This window comes from Colossoma macropomum, unplaced genomic scaffold (genome assembly GCF_904425465.1).
Source record: "Colossoma macropomum unplaced genomic scaffold, Colossoma_macropomum, whole genome shotgun sequence".
In the NCBI taxonomy this organism is placed as follows: domain Eukaryota; kingdom Metazoa; phylum Chordata; class Actinopteri; order Characiformes; family Serrasalmidae; genus Colossoma; species Colossoma macropomum.
This window is the reverse complement of record NW_023494786.1, coordinates 8101784-8120720: the sequence shown is the minus strand read 5'-3', so window position 1 is coordinate 8120720 and position 18937 is coordinate 8101784. Positions and strand designations below refer to the sequence as shown.

Sequence of the window (18937 nt, the reverse complement as noted above, 5' to 3'; positions counted from 1 at the left end):
TGGTCATCAACAAAGCTTTAAGCTTCTAGTTTATGTTGTTTTGATACTTTGATAGATCACATCAAGGCCTTCTTGTTTTCAAATTTGCTTTTGTTTTTTGTTTTATTAAACCCCTCGTCCAGTATTTCCGCTCGCTGGTCCCATAACAGACTTTTAGTGTATTTAAACATACAACATTGTAACAGGTGTCTATGTAATTTTGTTATGCTTTTTGGCACCTTGCTTACAAGCACCTCAGTCTCTTCTTGGCATGAAGCATTCTTAGTACAGGCTCTGTGAGTCATTTTTGTGATGCACCATTGTTTTTAACACTGTTAAAAAGGTATGAGTGATTACACCAGCAGGCACCATGATTAGCTATGAAGATTCACCACAAAACCCTCCTTACTTACTTCCTGAAGGTTGGACCAGAAACTTCATTGTATCTGTGGTGTCTCTGTTACAAGTACATAGTCACTTATGGTCTGTAATATGATCTTATACCAGCGTATGTTAGGCATGTAAGTTGATTCTTTCCAAATACATAGTGATTAAGCCCCTTTAGTGGTGAATTATGTATTACACACCAAAAAGAATAAACACTTTCGCTATCAACCCCCTTTTTCTCTAAGCTGAAGTCTGAGATGAAAGTTCTAATCTCTTGTGAAATATTGAGACCGTGGCTTTGAAATATGCTGAGTGAGTGACATGAATGGCTTTTTAATTACACCCTAGAATCAGCCAGTGGCAGAACTGACACAGAACTTCACACTCAATCACTCTGTCCCAGCAATGAGTCCCCCAATCTCCTCTCATCCTCCCCAGTTACTAAACATATTACTTTAGTGGACATTTGATCTGAGGCGTTAAGATAAAAAATAGCAGCGCAGAAAAGAGTTAATACCAAAAAGTACTAGACTAGGGGTGTAACGATACATTTTCAGGTTCAATATCCAGCTGGGGCATCAACTTATGGTTCAAGGTGAAAGATTGCATTACAGTATTGAAAAATGACACAAAAAGTGAACATGGAAACAGTGTATCATAAAACTATAATAGACATTTCATTTAGTCTCTTCCAAGCATCTCTCGTTTACTTTCTTTTGTGGGAATAATCAGTGCTCCACACTAGACGTCTGGGTGCATCCTATCAAAGAAAAGTGAGTGGGAAGGGGGAGGGACACAAACCCATGCACAAATGACTGGGCTTTTGTTTCTAAAATCGCTTAGAAGTTCTAAGAGATGCTTTTTGTTTTTTTGGTTTTTTTTTTGTTTTGTTTTTTTTTTAAAAAAAGCTGGCACAGCACAATCAGACTATATAGTAAATAATTACATCTTTGTAGGACCAAAGCATTATTAAGACATTAAATATTAATAATCAAAGTGAATCTTGATCTCAGAATCTAAAATCATATTAAACCTGAAAATGTGAGTATCGTTCAACCCTTAGTCTAATACTTTATGGTATTAACTCTCACTCTCTCACTACAATACCCAGCGTGTGTTGAGTGAATACATTATACAGCCTTTGGAAACGATAAAGAAATGCCCTGTTATAGAGGCTAATAAAGACAGATGTGATATTCAGCTTCTTAGCAATAATACCAGCTGTCTGGCGTCGTACCACATTTGCCAACTTGCAGTTTTTTAAAGATTCCTCATACCTTTAAGATACATCTAATGGAGGCGTTTCCTAGTTTTTAACCCAAAAATTTCTCTCCCAGGATTGTGACACCACTGTAGGAGGCAAGTAGGCATGTTTACAGCAGATGATGCGACGTTTACATTTTTCATTTTGACCAGAGTGCTCCTTTAATGTTAGCTGTAATATCAGCTGCTTGTGTTCCGGTTTTCTCTGTAGTTCTGTGTTTCATATGCAGTCAAAAACATGTCGTGAAAATAACGATGCATGAGACTTATGTGATTTAATTCAGTTTATAATTTCCAAACTACACCTTACCTTACTGGAATACCTGATTAAATAAACAGATGCTAAGATGTGTTCAGATGTCCATACATTCTGATAAACACAGGCATCCTTACTGAGGAGGTATCGTGCCTTGATACATACTGACATATTTCCTAGAAACATTAAATCAAAAAGTGTCGTGTTTCTCATTTAACCAAAAACATTTCTTGCGTAAAATAGATGAGTTTGTATGTATGAGTGCTGAGTAACGGGTAGAGTAGACTTAGTCGACAGCTCTGCAATTTCTCTGACAGTTTGAAGATGATTATTGCATCATTGCATTGTATATCGATACTCTGATTACAGTTAAGAGTTGAACTCCTACGACCCACTCCCAGTGAATACATCATGAAGCAGTTGAGTGATCGAACAGATACAAGCATTCATTTGCTTCAGCAGCTATAGCAGTTATAAAATGGAGTCTAAGCTTAGTCTGTAATTAAAGGTTTGGTCGTGAAAAACATTCCTCTTCGAGCCCCGTGGAGGTGGAACGATCTCCTGCATCTGCTTGCGCTCTGATTCATCCCAGCCTTTCTCCTTTCTGTCTCTCTATTCAGCTGCCTGTAATTGGTGCCTACATTAATTCCTCCAGGTGCTTTGGTCCCTGCCCTGCACTTCTCTTATCCTGCGCCGTTTATTGGCTATTAATGAGATGAGGGAGACGTCACCCAGGACGGAAGTGACACCGCTTGTAATCTTGTTTACCGGCCAGCGGCCAATCAGGCAGCCAGCTCAGCGCTTTCCACATTCAAAGTGAAAGCTCTCCAAAGCCAAGCAGACTTCAACTGTGACACACTGTTACCTAGCAACAATAATTGAGCCTCTTTGAAGGGCCGCGGGAGGCGAGGATTTGTGTGCCCGCTTCTCCGAGAGAAAATAAAGGCCATGAAAGAATGCGAGAAATTCTGCTGAATATAGCTGCGTGCCGGCTGGCCGTTTGAGCGTTTCGCTGTTACTGGGCTTTCTTTTTAATAGGCCATCGTCTCTGAATTTATGTGCAAATGTCACATCCAGCTCTTACACTTTTGATTGTTTCTCTTCCTTTTTCCCTTCACAGCTGATTGGTAAGGGTGTAGTAACTGTTGGCTGATGGCAATATCTTAAGCTTTTCATGTACATATATACCACTGCTAATACATGTACATTATTAAATTTATATCACTGCTGTCGGAACAAAACCTCGTATCGGAGTCATTCTATGGAAATGTCCTTTTTTCTGTCCCTAGTGTTTACAGATATATTACACTTGAAAAACATGTTAGGGTTACAATTTATTTATATTTCAAAATAAAACAATGTTATTTTAACAATTACACCTTCTTGAGCCATTAATTTAGCAATATTGGTTTTTGAATTGATTATATAGAATTCCAAGCACCACAGAAGCGCTTGTCCTCACAGCCATGTGTAAAGGTCGAGTGTCATATTTTGAGGTAAAAAAAAACAAAAAAAAACATGTTTTTCTGTAATTTTAACTGCAATAATCTGTAATTTATACATGACATAAAGAAAACAAATGACAAATAAATATTATAAAATATATAATGAATGTTGTGGTCCTCAGGAGTTATGTCACTTGTATTACTGCATAACAAAAAATCTCTTATTTTGAAATAAAAATCACGCTGATGACATCACTTGACCTTCTTTTACCTATTTTCTGAAGATGTATGAAGAAAGGCACATGGTGCCTCCACTGTGTCTTTTCAGTTATCAGAAATTTTCTCATTTAGCTCATGATTTCATATGAAGCTTTTAGTTGAAGTCACTGGTGTGACCCACTTTATTGTTAGGTAATCGTGGAAAAAATAGAACACAAATGGATTAAATTACATTTTTTAGTGGATATTCCATGATTGACAACATGTAGTTTGATGTTCTGTAGCGGCCATTTTGTAAAATACATTTTTCATTAGAAATGTCACTGGTGTTACTGTCCGTTACACCAGTGACTCCTATGGATAGATAAAAAAGCGGACGTTTCTGTAGAATGACCCATCTCCATTTTTTTGGGAGGTCTCAGAACAAACATCTATGTGATTAGCAGTTTTGTGGGGCACACAATACACAAATTAAACGCAAACGACTGACGTTTTAGGCCAAAAAGATGTTCTTTTGCTGGAAAACATGGTTTGAAGTATAGTTCCAGCTTAATGACAGTAGAAAAATTTATGTGTACCTAGTCCTGTGAGGGGAATAGTAGTCATTTATAATGACGTTCTTAGAGCCTGTAGCTCAAGGTGAATGTTTAATTTGCTGGTTCCAAGTAGAAGGAGAAGAGTAATGGTTTGATTCTTTAAATGATCGGTGAAGCACATACTCATTTCTCTCTCTCTGCTGGCAGGAAGATTCTGCAGCTTCCAGTCACAAAGTTCAAGACTTCATTTTATTAAAATCAACAGAACATGCAATGCAAATTCCACAGAGGGTGTTCAAATGTTTGCATACAACTTTATGATTAGCAGTTTAGCTAGCTTTGTAACTGCACAGAAAAGGAAGATTTTTTATTTTTTATTTTTTAATGCCAGTCTTCTGGACCAGCCTTGCTCATGCTCATTTCACAAGGCAACAGATTCTGCAAATGTCCAATGTGACTGTGGCTTTAAGCTCCGTAGGTGAGTGAAAGCTTGTTTCACAATCTGAAGTTAGGGCTCAGAGTGCCATATTTAAATGTTTCTCTTTTCTGGATATTGTCTTTCTAAATGTTTAAAAGACAAGTGAGACTGTGTTTGTGATCAGAATGTGTTTGGATCTGGTTGTTCACAGTTTGGGCAGCTTGTCTACAATTATGTGAGCTCCAACCACAGCTTTCAATATTTCAGTAAAACTTTCATATTTTTAGTCCTGTTAAAACATAAAAACGTTTTACGGAATTGGTGGTGTGTATATGGTGGTGAACAACGTGATCAGATCAGGGTAATCAGACGTTAATGCCAAGTGTAAACAAAGCCTGTCTTATTCTAGACATGCCTCTTGAAGCATCAGTCTCTTTAGAAAGTTAGTCATTCTCGTCATGGGAATGTTTTGTGTGCTCTCAAACTGTCACTAGTCAACAGTTTCTTGAGCACAGATTCATGTTCACAGTGCAGCTGAATGGATTAGGCCTGCACTTTTATGGCTACCTCCTTCCATCCATCATCATACTCTGATTTCCACCATGTGCCTCAAGTTAGCTCATTACAGTGTTTTGAGCTTTAATTAACTAGTGATTAGAAGGCATTGCTGGTGACGCAGGCTCTACTGAAATGTAGCTGAACCTCAGCAGACGTTTTATTCACAGAGATGAATAGCAGGAGTCTCTGCTGGGCCTTGAAGCAGAGTTGATAAATTCCATTACAGGGGTAGTGGAGCTGTAATATTTTGAGTTGGCAAGGGCACATTCACAGAGCAGCCTTCACTCTCTCCCTGTTTGATTTATCTGTGCTGCTTTGGATGTGATCATTATTCGGCGCAGAGTGATAAGAACTGGGGCTCGTCAATCTTGCCCCACGCCTGCAATATCGGCCTTGGAAATCAGCCTCGGCCCAGAAGACGGAGATTGGAAAGGTGTGAAGCCTCTTCCCCTGATTATTGTTTAAGTGGTGGTGTCCTCAGAGACAGCAAAAACATTTTTGGCACGGAAAAAGAAATTGATCTGTGATGTTGACTGACAAAGATATACCAGACAGTGAACAACTGTTGTTAATTCACTTCTGAACAAAGACCAAGAAAAAGCAAGCTCAGCACTGAAGCAATTATTTCAGCAGTCACTGGAAACTGTAATAAGACTTAAAGGCAGATATTTACATAGTGGTTCTTCACACAGTTTTAGGAGCTGGATCAAGGTAAGGTATTTCCTCAACATGAAAGGTGGACATGATGTAAGAAGTTACTATTGACAGTGATCTTTCGGACACTGCTTTATGTCATGCTTGCAAGTGTAATATTACTGTTATATCTTAAGTGCAATAATTGACCTTTCTAAGTTTATAACTAAATAATAGAGGTGGGTGATATGGCAAAAATATAATATTGCGATACTTAAAGAAATTTCACAATACACAAGTCATGTTTTTTTTCCTCAGGAAAAAAGTATGAAACTGTTACTGGGGCAGTACCTCTCTGGAGTGGTACCCTGAAAAGTATCCCTCAGTTCCTTTAGTCAGGGTACATAACTGTGCTATAATCCATTGAAATTATATTTTCTAAGTTGTATTGACTCCACACACCCCGTCTTGTCTCTAGGCTTTTTATTTTATTGTTCTGCGTGTGCACTGTACTCTATGCACTGCTACTCTAGAGCAATTGAGTTTTCCTTTGGGATTGAATAAAGTTTCTCTTATCTTGAAGCACTTCCCCTTTCGAATAGAAGTCTGTCTTTTTGCGTGGATTTGACTACTGCACACTGGTGTGCTCTGCATGAATGCACCTTAACATAACTATATAGATATGATTGTGATCTTTTGATGTTGGCAAGGCATTTCAGGAATATTTACCTTTGTCCTGTAGTCAGTAACATTTTAAATGGAGTGATCCTGAATTAAATGAGTTTCCAAAGACCTAAACTAGACATTGATTGTTCCCCTACCTCACTGTTGTTTATCTGGCTTTTTTTTAACCTTCAGAGACTGTGCTATGTCTGTTGTTCATTTCCACTCTGTTTGAGCCCACATGACTTTGTTTACAGCTGTTGAGTGTGGGACAGGCTTCAGCCCTGAAGTTTCAAAAGCTTTAATAAAACTTCCATCATAATTTGTTTCGCTCTTCAGTGACGATTCGACGGCTCACGGCTTGTATAAAATCCTATTGATTTTCCTGCCTAACGGCACCTAAATGGCTGTGAGTGATAGACATGAAACTGGGTGGTACCCCACTGAATATCTGCGTTTGTCATGGTGCAGCATGAGTAATGTTATTGTGACTCCCACATAAAGCCACACCCGCACGGTGTCAGTGGAATGATTGTGAAGGACAGCCACACACACCACCTACAAGGCTTACTTTCGACAAATACTCTGTTGCTCATTTGTGGAACATAGACACAGTTGCACAGGACCTAATATAGAGACTTGATGCATACCGGATTGATGAAGAATGTATCAGTCACAAATTTGTAAGCGTGTAGCATCGCCATAGGCTAATAGGTATTAAATGTGGTTCCTATGACTGCTGAATAAACTGAATATGCTGTCGCTGCATGTGGTCTGTTCCTCGCAGGGCTCCACAGCCCATTTTTCCTGATCGCAGCAACGTCTGTGAGGTGTGAACTGAATGCTGTCCCGTCTTGTGCATTTGAGTGTGTATGTGCGCGTGGGAGTTGGATGAAATGATCTGGCTCTCTCAGGCTCCATCATCTATACAAAACCAAATCAGCCTCCACGCGCCGCTGTCCTTGGGCTGTGTGTGTGCGCTGATATGATTCACAGCGTGTTCGTAACTTTCTGAGTGAAGCAGCCTTCACAGCAAAACCTCACCACTAAAAATAAGGAATTTTCTAGGGAACCACAGTTCACAGCTTAATTTAAACTCTTAAAATTTGGAGTGTTTTCTTGCAGTATTTTTTGTCCACATTACTGTGCTTTGAATATTATTATTGTACATTTACAGTAACGATTTGCTGAAATTAAACTTGGAAATGCAGTCTTGCTTGCTTTTACTGTGCCGTCATCAACATTACATATAAAAGCATATAAAGATGTTGGCATTAAGGCCTTTTAAATATTCCCATTACTCCAAAGAACCGTTCAGAGTTGATTACTTTTACCGGAAGAGCTCCTGTAATGTGATTTGTAAAAAATATGATTGATCAGCACATGTAGGATAACATACCTATGTAATTTCACCACAGATTACTCAGAAACATCATAGCCCAGATATTCACATCAGCGTAAAAAAGGCATCACATTGTTTAGCAATAGCATTAAAAACACAGTGCATAAACATGATTGTCAATAGATTTTATTGAATTACTCTGAAGTCAGTTTACTTAAGGATATCTAGGTCACAGAAGGCCTTTCACACCTGAATTATTACTCTCAGGCTTCAAAAAACTACAGGCGTTGTTATTTTGTACTGGTTTAAAAGCACAGATCTTGTCAATAACCACAGAAATCACTACATCAACAGGTAAAGGTAATCCAGCTTGAGCACAGTTTAATGCTAGGCTTGGCCAACCAGCCATATAACACTTCTGTAGAATTCATTTCTTCAATATTTCAACGTCTTTTCTCACCTCTCTTAGGGAGTGACCTACTGTGGTGAAAGTTCAGCCAGCAGTCTGACCATGGCCAATGTGCCCTGGCACGAGGAGGTCGTCCACTTTGTGCAGCAGCTGGCCAACCTGCTGCCAGACTATGAGATTGCCTGTGAACACGAGCACTCCAACTGCCTGTTACTCGCCCACCACAAGGTAATGCTCCACACCTCCTGCGCTCTTCATTTGGTGCTCTTGGAAAATAACAAACCCCTTCTGCATGTAAATTGCTGCAGTTGTTAAGATGCTTCTAGCATTTCTGTAAATGTCAAGGTGTTCTTCAGCTCTAACATTAGCTCAAATGCAAGGAGGAGGGACAAATCTCCTTGCTCATGTTTTCTGCAGCCTCTTGGCGCCAGGCTACTCTTGTTTGCTTTCTGAAACAGAAATCTGTTATCGTTACAGATCCCCTCTAAATCTGTTCTATTCCTTAGTCTTTTCTTCTGATCACTTTTCTAATCGTTTGTGTGGGCTGAAAGCCTTTTTTCTGAAGTTGTATCTAACAAATAAACACACATTTATGTGCTGTTGTTTGTGGGCATTTCCATGCACATTTTTATACTCTTTTATTTTGCTATTTACACAGTAATACCCATCTTTGTGATTCTGTTGAGTCTTTTTAACAGTGTTTTCAAGGCAGAGAATGCAGAACTTCAGGCCTCATTATAGTCTCCTGCCATTAGTGTTGTTTTTCTGCATTTTTCCATTGTTATACAAGCACTGAAAGCACCTCTGAACTATTGCCCCTGCTTCCAGCTTATTTACTTTAACATTGTGAAAATAGATCTCTGCCAAATATATAAAAATGATGACTGATTTCATCCTAGATTACATCTTCAAATTCCACCACTCAAGTTCTTATTTCTCAAGGTGTTTTGTGCTGTATTACTGTAAAAGATGCAGCTTTTAAATCTTGCAAAAAGAGTCTGGGAATGGCAGGCCATTTTGAGAGTTTCCTCTTTTTGGGGGGCATTTTACTCTTGTGTTTGATGTGCCCTTCATATTAATCATCTCTACTCAGCTTGTTTATTCAACCTCATTTCTCAGCCTCAGCTCTTGGAGTTTTCTTTCTACAGAGCCAGTCAAAAGTGTAATTACAGCACTTTCATTTCCCTTACCTCTCGTACTGTATTCGAAGCTACAAAGATAGTAACTCCAAATTAGACCGCGAGTCAATGAGAGTCGATGTGCTAGCCCAGACCAATCGCTAATCCAACCCACACAGAGAATCTGAGTGCTCCTGGTCTGTGAGACTGCCACTTGGAAGCATGGTAGCAGGGCTCTTGAATGTATGTGGGAAGAGTGTAGGGAACCTGAGGTTTGTGTGTCCTACAGGGGGCAGTGGCAAGACAGGTTGGTGACATGGGTGCCATATTTAGAGCCAATTAAATTGTAAGTGAGAGAGAAAGAAAACTCTAATAAATCTCTCAGCAGGCCTGAGGATTCTAAGAGGAAAAGCCCTTTCTTAACTCTAGAACAGAACAAAACTCCAGAAAATCCAAGAGCGTGAAAATGTGTTATTTATTCTTCATTTTAAAGAAGGACAGAGTGACAAGGTTGGGAATCAAGAAAGACACAGTTAGAAAGAGGGATGAGGGAAACTGAAATACTGTTATTTTTGCCCACTTTGGACATGAGAGAAAAGCAGAAACAAATTCATGAAGTCTAGAATCCATATTCACAAAGCTTCTCAGAGTAGGTGTGCTGATCTAGTCTTATATTTACCATAACTTTACTGACAGGAACAAGTCATAGATCAGCACTTTTTGAATATGGGCCAAGCTCATTATAGTCAGTTGCATGTCTTTGTCTTCGTAGTCAAAACAGACTAGTTCAGGATGGTCTCCAAAAACCTACTGCAGGTTGGGAAATTGAATAGGTAACAAGAGAATGAGAAACAGTTGTGCAGAATCAACCTTTTAATATATGGCCATTCTGTCTGACCACTCCCTCGCCATTCCATTTCACACTTCCGTTCAACTCCACTGGTGCCTTTGCACTCTACAAGTATTCTATTTACCAACACCAAACCCCTGACTTGGCTAAAGGAAACAAGCTCTTTCTGATTTAGTTTGGGTGTATTTTAAAGCTGAGTATGTCCTCAGGACTGAAGTTGAGAAAAATTGCACTAGGCCACATCTCTGACTGCTACATACAAAATATACACAGGCTAAAAGAAGCTGTGGTCATGACCTGCTGCAGAACCCCCTGTGTTAGGTTAAGAAAAATAGAACAAGGGTAAAAAGTATGGTTGCTGATTTATATATTTACTCATTCATTTGCTTCACTGCTGAAACCACCAAGTCATGTAAGATATACGCTCACCTCATGCAAGATGTAAGCTCTAATTCAGGCACCTGAAGAAGTTATATTTAAAAAAAAAAAGCTGAATCGTAATAAGTAATCTTAATACAATAAGCAGCGATTTTACATGCTGTGTTCATTTAACCATTTCCAGACCTTTTTTCATGGTAGTCCCAGTATTAATTGTAGTTACTGTCTAAAACCAAATTATTGATTGTTGATGTACTGATTATTGACTTTTAGTTTTGTTATGTTAGCCTCAAAACTCCAGTTTTAAGCTAAAGAAGTACAATTTGGACCCCAAACAGTTTTTGGCTGATCGGCTACAACTGGGTTAAGTGCAAAATGATGAAAATTAGGTTTTTTGCTAAACCATTCCCTTTAGAAAGCTGTATCTTATATAGCCTTAAATACAGTATATACAAAGCAATGTCTTAGTGATTCCAAGTACACATTTAACATCTTTTGAGGAGGTACATTGTAGTAATTTCACAAACTCTATATGCATGCATGCTGCTAGATACATTATACCCATCTGTCATCTGTGAGTGGACGTGTGGCTGTGGGTTTATAGTACAACAGCATGCTTCTGCTTGTGTTTATACATTTGAAATTTCGCTCTCTGTCTGACAAAAAGCGGTGACAGACTGTCACTTTGAGTGTTTGAATCAGTATTGTCTGCATGTAGCTCACACATATTCACGCCTTCACACCGGTCCAGACTGACCTGTTTCTGCGACAATTCAAATTAACCCCTGACAAAGCGAACTGCCTCCGCAGCCGAATGTTACTCAGGCAGAGGAGGGCTGCACCAGCACTAGTAGTTTTGTTCCTGCCTCATGCATGTCAAAAGTACATGACAGAAGACCGAAAAAGGTGGCATTGAATTCGGTCTGAAAATCGGGTCCAACTGCATTACTTCACGCCTCTACCTACCACAGCTGTGACTCATGTGGGTGCTTGAAAAGCCATTGTTCCTTTAATATGGAGCAATTTTTCACATCAAGCTCCACAAGGCCACGGTCAGTAACTCAAAGCCTTGATTTTATTTTTGCTGTATTTTTTCTCTCCACTCCCATCCAATAACTTAAAACATGGTGTGCGTGGTGCCAGATATGATTCTTCAATTTACACTTCGGTTTGTACAGTCTGGAGGGACTTGTACTGTTATCAGGTTTTGTTCTCCTCTGCTTTCCACAGATGCACAGTCAAGCTGATACTGTTACAGTTTCCAGGAGACTGATGTGGCTTGGTCACATTCAGCAGTTCCTTTTACTGCAGGGCTGCCAGGCCCTTGAAAGCCGGAGCAAACAAGTAATTAATTCTAAGAGGACGCTGCTGTTTTAACACCTCTGTAATGAAATAAATGATTTACTGATGAAGCACGATATATCCAATGATGCCCCACCATGTGCTTTTGATTACTCAATTATTCATAAAAAAGAGCTCTTCACCAGCCCTGCAGACTCTGCAGATAAGGATATACTTTCACTACAGCCTTTGCTGATGGCTAGTTAGCAAGTCTAGCCTGGCTGCCCATGTTTTTACTAATAGAGGACCTCCTGTGATTCCCAACTTCCTAATCATCCATATTGAAATAATGGCTTTTTATTTTGCATGCGCTTGGGTTTCAAGTCATTCAAGACATTCATATGGTAGATGATTGCCTCTGTAATGGCATTTGCATACTGCTTTTCCCTGCAACAATGACTGAAAGTTAATGGGATTTATTTATTCGTTTACATGTTCCTAACTAGGTTCCTTTCATTATTACCTACATTTGCTTTTTCTTAAGATTCATTTAAATATTTGATAAATGCTGTCTTCTGCTGGGCCATAGTTAGTTTGCTTCTATCCTTATAGTAGTTATTTCTTGCCAGAACTGTTCTTCCCAGTTAGTACCATTTTAAGAAGAAATTACAAGTTGCAGCAACATAGCTGTATTGCCAAGGTACACAGGGGCTTTGAGGATTGTACTGTATGATTAGCCATCATGCTTTTGTCACTTACATGAAATAAGCTACAAAAATTATTCTCTTCCATCATTTTTATAGTTCATCAAAACCTCTGTTAGAATCACTATTCCCTTTACCGTTCCTGTAACCGAGCCAGTTGTACATTTAAAGGTGTGGGGAGGAGGGGCTTGACTACTCTGGCATGGCCATCTGTTGGGATAACAAGGATGCTGCAACATCCCAGAAAGTAAAGGCTGGGCTTTTTCCTATTCAAATAGGGCCTCTGTTTTGCCTCTCTCCTCATCTACACCACAAAAGCATCCAAATCAGCAGTTAAGTAAGTGTAAGTAGCTCTCAGCTTGCTGCGATAGTGTTGAGGAAAGCAGAGGAGATGGTGAGATCACAGGAGGGACTTCCTTTGGATTTGAGATGGATTCAGGACCCTCCAGCAGAGAGGAATCCGGCCTCACGGGAGCGCTCATCTACTGACTGCTGTTTATCTGAGGGAGGGGGTTCACTGAACCCTAGGGAGCTCACCCAAGCGCTTCACTCTAGCAAATTACTCTGTAATGAAAACACAGGGCTTAGGAGGCCCCGGTCCCCAGAGACCTTATATCTTGAGGCTTTCGCTGACTGACTGCGGAGATAGCGTTCACGACTCTCTCCTGCAAGCTGCAGGTGAACGTGGAGGAAGAGATAACGTTGGCAGCAAGACAAACCTCTGGGGCTTAGCGTGCCGCTAACGGGGGAGAGGTGGCCTGCGGAACGGAGAATGAACACAATGGGATTTGACGCTGTGCCGTCTGCTCTGTTCCAGGCTGTCAGTGTGAGACAGGAGGCTGCTTTCAGAAACTCAGACAGCACTTGTCTTTATGCAGACAGTAAAAGCCAAGCTGGGCTGCTTGCTTTCCCTTTTAAAGGCTTCATTAGCTGCACTGTGGCTGTCCCTTCGGTACTAACAGCGACAGGGTTGGCTAATGTGGAGTAAGTATCTCAGTAATGGAATGGTTCCAGGCTGTCCTTAGCCCTGTGGATTAAGACTTCTGCTCCTGACTGTACTTGGATGTCGTTAATTAGGCGAGCAGTTGCATTGTTTGTTTACTCTTAAGGGTACAAGTCCCCCCTGTGCACCAGTAAAGGATGTTTTTGGCATCAGCCTCACTAGTTGTCCGTGGGGATCCTTTGTCTGTGGAAAAGATCACTGAAATATTGTTCTCTCTCAGTGCACAGAGAAGCAAAACTTCTTTTCAAGTGTGGAACCAAAGCAGTCCGCTGTACCCTCAAGCAGTCGCCTAAGCAACTCTCTTGGAGCTTAAGCACCCAGTTGAGCGTGCCTCTCGGCCACCTGCCACACAACTTGTACAAGAAACCACCGTGGTAAGGAAGTACAGCAGTCTCAGAAACAACATGGTGTAGGTAGTCTTGACTGCCATGAGTTCCGTATTTTTTGCGGAATTTAAGCTGCGTGCACCATTGTTGCTGCCACAGAATCAGAGCTACAAATCAGCTCATAATGCTTGGAATGGGTTACTGATTTGCTTCTCTTTGGTGTGAAATGCAATCAGTTCAGCTGCATAGCAAAGCTCAGGGGAGCTGCTCTGATGCATGAGTGCAACTTGATTTAGATGTGTCAGAATAGCAAACCAAGCTGTGCTCAACCCTTTACACCCTTCAGGACCTCTTTACTCACAAATACCAAATACAAATGACTTAAATTTGTTCAAGCATTTGAGGATTGAGTGTAAATTTCTTGTTCTGGATCATCATATACATTGGAGGCTCATCTTAAAAGATGCCTTGCCAAGCACTGTTCGATCCTTGAAACAATTCCATGTTCATCTTCAGCTCATTTTTTCTCCTCAATTCATTTATGAAGTAGTGACATGAATTGTACACGTCTTATTTCAAAACAGGGAAAGACACTGCTGTGTATTGATGTATGACTAGAAAATCAGTTTCATGAAAAAACAAATGTACAAAGGTTTTTCCTTAGTCTACAGTATAGTCTATTCCCCAGGATATGTTTGGTGTCAGCCAAGACAAGTTTGCTTCTGTAATTTTACATCCATCTATTAAAATTGGGGCTCCTGTGTGGCATAAACGTCTAAGCACTGGCTCTATCATCAGGAGATCAATCTCCTGCGATGCCACAGCCACCTGGGCCGCAAGTCCAGTAGAGCATAATTGGCCTCACTCTCTGTGGGTAAGGATGGTCCTCTGTCTCCCCTCATCACTCGGTGTAATTCTAGCCAACTGTTGGCTGATGTAACAGAACTAGCAATTAGCATTTTTCTCCAAGCATGTTGAGCTGCCCAATGACATTGCATTATAGGCAGTTCGAAAAGATGCATTGGCTGGCTTCATGTGTTTTGGATGAAGCCCTGCTAACTCTCATCCTTCAGGCTTTGGGTAACAATGAATAAAAAAGATAAAGGACAAAATAGACTAATTCAAATGGCTGCTTTTACTAGTTATAGCTATGGAGTAGGGGTGCGGGGGAAAAATCGATTCTTAGAAGCATCGCGATGCGGACGTGAACGATTCTGAATCGATTCACAAATGTCAGAAATCGATTTTCTAAATATTTAATTTATAACGTAATGTTGACGGAACGCAAAAGGCGGAACTTGGAAGTATGGAAGTGCAGCGCCCGGACAGTCTGTGGCGGCACATAGCAAAAACACAAGTGGAAGAGTGAGAAATCCGACCGGCAACCTCTGCATTAAAAGCCAGGTTAGATCAAGAATCACAACACAAATGTTAACATTGTGACCTTTCAACAAAAATCAAACCACCTCGGGAGCCACAACATTTAATGTCCAGTATGTCTCAGTATGTGATAATGTCCTAGTATAGACTGAACAATATAAACGAGAGCGCAGATTTACTTTACTCTGCTTTAAGCTTTAGCTACAGCCGCTTTCCTCCCATTTCCGCCAGAAAACTTTTCCTCAGAAGTAGATCAGTTCAGTGTCTCTCAACGTTTGACTGTTTTACGAGGCTGAAGTCGCTTCTTATTCTCCAGCTTCTTGTTCGAATTTACCCGTTCCACCTTAAATTCTAACTGAGGCGCCGACTGTAAATGCGGCACCATTTAAGGTGGAATGGGAGAATTCGAAAGAGAAGCGACTTCATCTTCGCCACTTTTTAGTGTTTGACAGTCTCTCGTTGAAGATTTAACGTACCAGGAAACCAACTGCGCTGCTTACAAATGCGAATAACGCATCGTTGTTGGGTGACCTGCAGTCTGCACGCCGGTTCTCAGTCGTTGCGAAACAGGGCTTTCGCGCTATGTTGCACACGACCCGTCTCGAAGACATTTTACTGACACAGCAACCCCCCCTGTCTCTACAACGAGACCAAAACCGAAGTTATAAAATCACTGAAGAAAACGGGTAGAATAGCTGTAACATGTGCTGCGTGGACATCCATCACCACTGGATCTTATTTCACCGTAACTGCGCATTTTATCGCAGATGAGTGGCAGCAGCTTCTCGTGCTCCAAACAAGAGCACTGAATGAGAGCCTTCTAGTTCACTTACCACATCACTTCCATTTGATTTATTAAAAAAGATATTGGAAGTAAATTCATGATGGGTCATTACAAATACTTTGCTTTAAAAGTACCAAGTCACTTTAAATAACACTGAGTTACTTAGTCACTTTAAAATGTATATTGTCTCTATATTCTGTGTATGTTTTGTGTATATTTTGTGTATATTTAATATATTTCTGTGGGTTTTTCTTGTATTTTATTTATTTACTTTCTGTAGAGTGATTAGCTGAGCCTCACCACAAGCATTTCAATGCATAAATGTCCTGACATGTTGTGCAAATGACAAATAAACTTGAAACTTGAACTCGAAACACAGTGAGAAAATATAAATGCTATATAGAAAAAAAAGATGCATCGAGATGCATCGATAATCGTTTTATAATTACATCACAGCCCTCCGAATCGTAATCGAATCGTGAGGTGCCTAGAGATTCCCACCCCTACTATGGAGTATATTTATCCATTTTGACAGCGTGTCATACATTTTCAGACCCATGGGCAAGTCCATTTGAGATTAATAATTTAACACTTTGAGAATGTGATTGCATTTGGGGTAAGGGGTAAATTTTGTAATATTTGATTTTTTGCTATTGGTTTAAGCTTTTTTTCTTCAAGCCATGTCATCGTGTTAAAGGTTTACCAGGTCTGAGAGCCCTTCTAGAAAGCTCCTCTTCCCATAAATGCCTCTGTGCACCACTTGATTGCAGAGGCAGCTCAGGCAAGCTGGCAGGGTTTGGAGAAACATCAGGCCTCATTAGTCAAAGATGACTTCTGTCAAGCAGCGAGACTCCAGCAGGGCTCACCTGCATGTTTGTTAGTGTGTGCAATTTATCACTGACTTTTTCTCTCTCTTTCTTTGGCTCGTCCCTGTGCAGTTCAAGGTGGATGGAGAGTGGTGGACGTGGATCGACTACGAGCGCTTCCAGGAGCTCATCCAACAGTACGAGGAGAGCGGCGGCACCATGACCTTCTCGGCTCTAGACTATGTGGCCAAGACGCCAGACTGGGCTGTGTTTGGAGCAAGAGAGAGAGGGTTCGACCCTTCAGACACACGCTTCCAAAGGAAAAACAAGACCAAAGATATCTCAGGGTGCTGAGGGACAACACTCATGCATTGTCCCACTGTTTTTAGCATCTGTATTAGAAGTCTACTTTATATAGACTTTATAAAATCTCTGGATTTAAAGGCATGTCTGAATAGATCTTTGTTTTATTTTTGTTGGTTTTGTTTGTTTTGTTGGTTCAATTGTTTCCTCTCTAAGTCCACCTCAGGGGATCAATCAGTCTGGCATATCATAAATTCTTCTCCAGGCATGTCCTCTGTACACATGGCCCGCACAGCTGCTCAAGATTTCCTATTTACGCTCTTCTCAGAAATGTCAGCTGTTTGATTTTTAAACCTGGTCACGGTACACTCACAGCTGTGCCGGCTGAATGCACCGAGGAGTGGACATGCTCTGCAGTAACCCGCACCAATTCAACTTCACCATCTCTCACTCCCACCTCTGCCCTTATACTGCTGATCCGGATCCTTATTATACTCAGCAGTCACCCGCAGACCCTCAGAGCAGTCGGCCTACAGCTTCATTCACGCACGCGCACACGCACACACACACACACACACAGAAGGTCTAGCTTTAGTCTGGTGGGAGCTTCGAAGAAAAAAAAAATCATATCTCATATTTAATTAGAATGTAGCTTCAAACACTGGCTATTTCTTCTGTGTAAAATTAAGGGTAAGCGTGTCATATGGCTTTAGGAATGTTCTAGATAAAGTACATTAAGAAATCTTGCTCCCTGCAGATCAGAGTGAGTTCTGATGTGGTTTTAGCACAGTCCACATTGCTGAATTACTACTGTGAAAGCAAGAGCAGCTTCATGTTTTTTAGTGTTTTTATTTTTGTTTTTTGTTTTTTGCTCTAATTAGAAGGTTGCTTTGGTTTCATCATTTGTGCAGGACATAAACACTTCGGTTTGAGATTACTACTGCTGCAATTCCATAAGGCTCTGTTTTTAGATTACTGAAATTGTGTGAAATGGAAACCACATTTTAACTATTTGTAAAAGAAGGTCTTCGGAGTGAACGTAGTGCCTCTTTGGATGCTGAATAAATTTTGTCACTACTGTTTGTCTGAGGCTGCTGCTGAATGGGGCTAAATGTGTTTTCCTCTATAGAGCAACAAGGTTAAACTAGCTAAGTGGACATATAGCATACAAAGGTTAGAAGTCATTAATGCACTGTCTACCTCATAGTAACTCTGCTATTCTGTTATTTATGCATATTCTAGAAATAGGACAATACCACTTTTTCTTTTCCAATGTCAATATTGAAACTTTGAATCTTGGACAGTTCTACCTGCTTTTCTTTGAAATCTACTAAGCTTTAAAATGTGCTTTAATTGAAGCATTTCAGTTAGGATGAACATCTAAAGGTCAGTGTCTGTGGCCCTCTCGTTCAAATAAACAGCAAGTTCCACTGATGGTTCTCTTGAGATCGCATTAATTTTAGCTTATTGAATCATTAAAAGTAATAATTCATTTTTTCCTCTCTGACATTCTATCCAGAATGTCTGTTATTGACCTTATACTGATACCTGGAGTCAGACTGGGGTCACCTCTAGAATATTCTAATATGTGCCTTCTGTAGGTACGGTGGAGTCCAAAAGTCAACAGTTTGAGTGAAAAGTAGAGTCCCTGAAATACTTTTAATTTCAGAACATGACCTTCACTGGAAGGAATATGACTAAAAATTGACCTTTTTGTACAAATGTTCAATGATCAATTTCGCAAATTTGCTTTGAGTAGGGACAGTAGTTTCTTCATTTCAATTGTCATAACTTTTTTAACTTAAGTTTTAAATGTTTCAAGATTTGAAAACTGTTTATTTCCAGGTTTAAAATAAAAAAATACCAGATTTTAATGTGGTTTCAGACTCCACTGTA

General features: G+C 40.2%; 1 protein-coding gene across 2 annotated transcripts in view; it reads left to right on the top strand.

Annotated features, from left to right (window-relative positions):
• The window catches only part of tyw1 (tRNA-yW synthesizing protein 1 homolog (S. cerevisiae)), a 96868-nt gene extending 78393 nt beyond the window's left edge, over positions 1-18475 (top strand). For both annotated transcript variants that reach the window (XM_036559614.1, XM_036559605.1), the window contains exons 15-16: positions 8169-8336; positions 16871-18475. In XM_036559614.1, the coding sequence (XP_036415507.1) occupies positions 8169-8336; positions 16871-17092 (390 nt within the window). In that variant the 3' untranslated portion in view covers positions 17093-18475. The remainder of the gene's footprint in view (positions 1-8168; positions 8337-16870) is intronic.
• Positions 18476-18937: the final 462 nt, after the last annotated feature.